Source organism: Diceros bicornis, chromosome 36, assembly GCF_020826845.1.
Source record: "Diceros bicornis minor isolate mBicDic1 chromosome 36, mDicBic1.mat.cur, whole genome shotgun sequence".
NCBI classification, from domain to species: domain Eukaryota; kingdom Metazoa; phylum Chordata; class Mammalia; order Perissodactyla; family Rhinocerotidae; genus Diceros; species Diceros bicornis.
The window spans coordinates 13,653,427-13,660,029 of record NC_080775.1 but is presented as its reverse complement, the minus strand read 5'-3'; the positions used below and the strand labels follow the sequence as shown (position 1 = coordinate 13,660,029).

The 6,603-nt window shown below is 37.6% G+C and overlaps 1 protein-coding gene across 2 annotated transcripts in view; it reads right to left on the bottom strand.

Annotated features, from left to right (window-relative positions):
* Positions 1-712: 712 nt before the first annotated feature.
* The window catches only part of MCM10 (minichromosome maintenance 10 replication initiation factor), a 39,049-nt gene continuing 33,158 nt past the window's right edge, over positions 713-6,603 (bottom strand). For both annotated transcript variants that reach the window (XM_058532433.1, XM_058532434.1), the window contains exons 19-20: positions 2,713-2,755; positions 713-2,626 (exon numbers count right to left, since the gene is read on the bottom strand). In XM_058532433.1, coding sequence (XP_058388416.1) covers positions 2,543-2,626; positions 2,713-2,755 — 127 coding nt within the window. In that variant the 3' untranslated portion in view covers positions 713-2,542. The remainder of the gene's footprint in view (positions 2,627-2,712; positions 2,756-6,603) is intronic.

Genomic DNA, 6,603 nt, shown 5'->3' with positions numbered 1-6,603 from the left:
TATCACCATTTCTTTCTTCAACACTGGCAAATGTAGAACATCATCTATTGAGCCATCCAACCTTCTTGAGAGCTGTATTGTTTCCAAATCTCTACCCATTGGATCAGAGATGTCTATTTTACTGGTGGAGCAGAAGCTCCGATGGGCGGCTATCAGTGACATACTTAACGCAAACAGATTTCTCTCCTGATTTTTAAAAATTAATATTATCAGACCCATTTAATCTGTTATAAACATCAAGCTTTACTTCTACCATAATTTCTACACAGAAACCCAATTCATGCAATCTCTTCCCATCAACTTTACTATACATCAGTCAACTTGTAATGTTTTTAAGTTCCCTTTGGAGAAGATTCCACACCAATCATTCAGAGGTTTCTTATTTGCTATTCTGGATCATTGTTATCTAAATTACTTCAGTTTTCCTTTTGTTGTCTGAAAAGGGAAAATATATTTTATTTTAACAGAACTTCAGTGAAAGGTGATTTTCTTTAAAAAGCCACTTATTTCCTCTAAACAGAAAAAGGCACAGCAAAAAAAAAAAAAAAATCCATTGTGAAGAGCAGAACATTCAGATCAACCAGGTTCTCCATGTAGGATACAGCCAGTTTTTGCTGGCTAATTTAGATCACTGTGTACTTACCCTGTTCTGCTGGCCTGTGATGGCCTGTGTCAATGACAGGGTAAGAAAAAATTAAACACACATTTTGGATTTACATGAAAGCATTTAATACACATTGATGAAGAGGATAGAATGAAAAGACCCATCTCACTGAAGAATCCTATTTTCAATGCAAATGAGTAAGTCCCCTCTCAGGTCCACCTACCCCTTCTCATCCCTGAATATCCTAAGAAAGCACACACAAAAAGCACCTCAATTGAAAGCCCCTCAAGATCTACAGAAACTCAGTTTCCACTCACCTTCACAAGAATATTACACGACTTATATTCTATATGCAAGCGAATATGGACTCCAATGACGCCCTTGGTTCAAATAAGAACATGTTTCTTACACAAGAAGGGGACCCTCACAGAGCAACCTAGAGGTCAACTTCTAGGCAGCTGCTCAGTTGTGACCTACTTCAAACCCAGAGCTCTGTTTTAAGTGTATGGGACAAATACATCTACTCTAAACGAGCCATTAAAAATATCAGTTTCAAGTGCTTTCGGTTCTTATGAAGAATTAAACACTTTATTCTTTTCTTCCTTCATTAAAAATTTTAAAAATTGAAAAAAAAAAAATCTCCTGGAAAGTGAAATACTCCTAAAAATATAGTTACTAGGATATGACCTTAGGGGGACCACAAGGGTCAGACACAGCACCTTCTACCCAGATAGAGCAGAGTCTGATGAAACATAAGGTACATAAATTTTATTTCTGGCTTTTAAAAACCTAAATCAACCACCTCCCATAAGTGTTATGTTCCTACCATAATACCATCTTAGGTATTTCTAATCTATTTCTATTTCTAGCTAGAGTTTAAATCCCAATATAACAATCCTACCAATCTACCCAATCCTTAGGTGGCATCAGCATTAACTTCGTTCAAATAGCATTTGGAAAATCAGGTTGCCTAGGCAGAGGAATCTCCTAAATGTAATTTTTTGGTGGTAATTTGCACGGGGTTTGACCTATAATTCTTGATGTGTATAATAAAGCATATCTGTAAATCCCCAACTCCATGAGATTCTGTCTGTATCGGATGTTTCTGTTTTTCAGCCACGTTTCACAGCTTCTCAAATTGTGCATTCATTCAAGTTAGAGATTTCAAAGTTTCTTTATGCCATATTTAAATAAAGCCATGTTTAAAAATGATGAGAGTTTAGGTATTTCCATTACAGAGCTCCATAATATTATAAGGGCACAGAGCCATAGAGATATGAATTGAAATGCCAGGTGGTTCAGCGACTTAATCAATTTTGAAGAACAAAACAGAGATAAGAGTAGAAAAGAAGGGAACTTGGCTTGTCATATCAGTACATCAAGACTACATCAAGGGCAATGAGCATAATGATCTAGATAGAAAGAAGTTATATTATTTGTAGAATTTGAGTGCTGAAAGATACATTTCAAGATCATCTAGTCCAACTTTCCTCATTCTACAGATAAAGAAATTGAAGTCCAGAAGTTAAGCAACTTACCTGGGTAAGCTAAATTAATTCTTTTGCCTCTGAGCATCCATATAAATACTAGAACCTTATTATGATAAAGCAGTGACATTGGACAGCCTATCACCCAGGAGATACAAAAACACAGCTCTCAATTTACCTTCCAATTTGGAGACCAAAAATATGTGTAAATGCAGCCATCAGTAGTAAGAACACAGAAGACAATGATATCTTGATTTTCCACTTAAAGGTCAATGTTAAATTTAGTGTCAAACCGACACAATGGAGGAAAGTAAGCAGGCAAAGCTTGCAGGCTTCACAGTATTTGTTCTGACTGTGTCAATCAGGAACACGGGCAATACAGAGCCAATACCCTGCTTTTCCAGAGCCACAAGAAGCAACGTAGGTTGTGGGCTCCTGTTTGAAGTCAGGGCTATTTAAGACTATTCAGAAATTTGGCATGTTCTTCTCCTCTTGGTAACAGGGTTTCTCCTCCTATCTTTGGACCTGTCTTTTCCTAGAAAAACGAAGAGAGTTTAATAAGAAATGGGTCAACATTACTGGCATGGGTCATTAACATTAGTCACCTTGCAAATGACATACCTTTAGCATTCCGTCCCGTTCCCATTTGAAAAGGCCACAATTACTGAAAGAGAAAAGATGGGATTTACTCAGCGGTGAGGTACGGGCCCAAACACATGAAGACCACAGTGCTCACAGCCCTCAGGGGAAGAGTATCCCCCATTCAAGCAGAAGCCAACCAAGGTGACACTCATATTATAGGCTAGCCTCTAATGCTACTGAAAATACACATTCCAAGAATTTGAGAAATGGTCTTCAACTCTGTAATAAGCCAGATACTTCAGAAATGGAATTTCAAATGATAGTATAACAGGTATAAACTACTGTACGCTGTAGGTGATGAATGGGAACCTGGTTTCTATTGACGGACACTGGGATGACACTCAGATTCAAGCAGCTAGCCCTCTGATGCCCTGTAGTATAAGGTTGGACCCTTTCTCCTTTTCTGGAACTCTAAGGTTGTAATAAGAAAGGATTAATTTTCCTTCTGGTCTGGATAATCCTTCCCCTCTTTTCTTTATAATCCAAAAATGTTTACTCTCTTATTATTCAAAGGCCCTAGAGACTCTTGTTCTCATTTTTTAACATGGGGGATGAGTCCAATCTTGAGAATGGATGTGAATACTATGGGGAAAGCTTATTTTCTACAAAGTTTACTCTGGGGAAGAAAGAGAGAAACAAAAGATACACAATGAAGTCATGGAAATATGTCTTCCAGCACCCTTGGATCTGAGAGGGTCTGGGGTGTAGGAACTGCCCTACCTGCCTTACCCTTCTTCCCTGTCTAGTTTAGCCTCTTCCCCTGCCCCGAGAGTCAGCATGCCAGTGGCCTTAGCCTTGAATCTCTCCATCAACCTCCTCATCTAGAGACCAGTTCACTATCAATTCAAAGGACTTTTGTAACCTACCAGTAGATCAATGACTGCATTATGAAAAAAATCACTGCTCTAGTCAGGGGTTGGCAAATTACAACCCATTCGGCAGGCCAAATCCAGCCTGCCACCTGTTCTTATAAACAAAGTTTCATTTGAACACAGCCACGCCCATTTGTTTGTGTATTACCTGTGGCTGCTTCCAAGCTACAAGAGCAAAGCTGAGGAGCTGTGAAACAGACCACAATGCCTGTGAAGACTAACATATTTACTATCCCGCCTTTTACAGAAAAAGTTTGCCCACTTCTGCTCTAGGTCAAGAACCGACATGAGAAAGACCAGAGACAGCAGTTGTTCTTACAAGAGTAACAGCGCCACCTGGAGGCTGAAAAGGCACGTCGCTCTTCCTGTTCTTGACTTGTACTTACTCCTTATCCTTAACGAACAGAATTTCTCTGATACTCAAATGTTTTACATAAGCTGTTGCTGTTACAATATTTTGGAGAGGAGTCAAGTAGCAATTCACAAATAGCTATTTAAAACAACTACAATCTAGATGGTAAAAAATTCACAGACCTGCTCCTGACAAGATCATAAACTAGCATGGGGTCTGCACCCCCTCCCCACAAATCAGCCCCGAGAAACTTGAGGTGAGAGTGAAGTATGGGTTCCCGGAAGTAAACAGCAAGCAAAAACGTAGTGAGAATACCCGGGTGAGACAGTCTTGGGAAGACTAAAGGAGATGTGAAAATTGCCTCAAATTCCAAAGGATCAATATCATACAAATTATGTCCTCTAAGAATAATGCAATAAAGTCAGAAATTAATGACAAAGAAGATAATTAAAATCAATCCCATGTATTTGGAAATTAAACAACATTACTAACTCCGGGTCCAAAACGCAATCAGAAAGGACATTAAGAAATAGTTGTACCTACATGTTAAACTTTGTGGAAGATTGCTAAAGCAAGATACTTAGAGGGAAATATGTAGCCTTAAATAAATTTATGAGGAAACGAGAAAGGTTAAAAACCAGTAAGTTGAGTTTAAGCATTTAACTCAAGAAGCTGGCAAAAGGGACAAAGCCAACCCAAAGAAATAAGGGCAGAAATCAATAAAACAGAAAGAAAATCAATAAATATAAGAAAACTAAAAGGTGGTTTTCTGAAAAGACTAAGAGCATAAAGAGATTTCTGTCAAAGGTGATCTTGAAAAAGAAAAGAAAAAAATATAGTAAATACCTATTAATAAAAAATATCAAGTAACAGATTGAAAAAAATAAAAGTGTATGAGGAACAACTACATGTTAATAAATTTAAAAACCTAAATGAAATGAATTCCTAAAAAAACACAAAAAGCTGAAACTGGCAGAAGAGAAAGCATGAAATGGAAATGGTAATCAAAGCCATCCTCTACCCCCAGAAAACAGGGCCCAAATAATTTCACAGTTGAGATTTATTAAACTTTTAAGAAACAATTAATTGCTATTTAATGTAAATTATTTCAGGAAGTTGCCCAGTTCGTTGTATGAGGCTCATATCATCTTGGTTCTAAACCAGATAAGGTCTATATAAATTTTTTAAAAAAAGGTCTAATTCACTTATGAATATAGATACAAAAATCCCAAATAAAATATTAGCTAATTGAATACAACATGTACTAATATAAGAAATTATCAAGATTAGTAGGGTTTATCCAAGTGATAAAGGGGAAGTTCAACTTTAGAAAAATCTAACAATATACTGTAGCACATTGATACATTAAAGGAAAGTAAGATTACACAATGAAGAAAATATCTAACAACATTCATAGTAAACTGGAAATAGGAATGACTTTATTTAACTTGGTAAAGGTTATATTTAAAGGACAAAGTTGGATGCATTCACTTCACCATAAATATCAAGAAATGGAAGCCACTCTCATCCCTATTATTTAACATAGGACTGGAGGGTTTGACCAACCCTATAAGGAAAGAAGAAGAAACGGGGTGTAAGGGTTGGAACAAAACAGATAAAATTGTCATTATTTGCCGATGATCATCTACCTAGAGAAATCAACTGACAAATTAGCAGAATAAGAGTTCAATAAGTCTGCCAGAGGCAAGATCAACTTACAAAAAAAGTAATAATGTTTCCCTAAACCAGCAATAATCAACTAAAAAACATAATAAAAAATAAGTCGTCATTCATAGTACCAACAAAAACTATAACATATCTAACAATTAGCTAATACTCAAAATCTCAGTGGAGACAACTTTAAAACTTAATAAAAGCCATAGAAGATGATATGAGTAGATGGAAAGACACTCTATGATCTTAAAAAGGGATGATTTCATATATAAAGATATCAGTCCTCACAAAATTATTTTATTCATTTAATGTGATCCTAAATCAGCGCTTTTGCTTCTGAAGAGGATAGAGCCCTTCCGCTTAGACTAGTGCTGTATTAGAACAACTAGAAAAACTGAATGAAAAGCAGAAATCATTTATCTGAAGGCCCAGGAGAGTTGCTGAGACAAGAGCTGGGGGAGCTGAGAGAGTAGATGAGCTAACTTCTGTGGCCACTTTTCTATGGCCTGGGAGCATTCGCTGCCTCTAGAGCCGGCAGGGAGCCGAGAATCTGGATCTTTCCCTGGTGGAGGGCCACCAGCAGAACTCTTGATGGAGACCTAGGGTTTTAAAACAATGCTTGATACTCCCTTTAGGATATCTGTCAAATCCTGGGGCTTTATGGGACACAAAGGCTAAAAACATGAACAGAGAGCCTTGGAGAGCACAGTAGCGTGTATTTTTTTTTTCTTTGGCAGTTGTGGAAACCATACTTAGCGTCTGAACACAGCTCTCTGAAAACCCTGGAGGGCAGGGACTAAGCAGACTTAGACTGTGCCTTATTTACCAGATCTACAATTCGGTCCTGACTCGCAGTCCCTGCAGAGCAAGGTGTTAAGCCAGGTCAAGGGAGAGTGAACCCTCCAGGGAAAGATGTCAGTGCCACCCCATAATTTTTATACATACTGATGGACATGCAATAAATGCAACTCT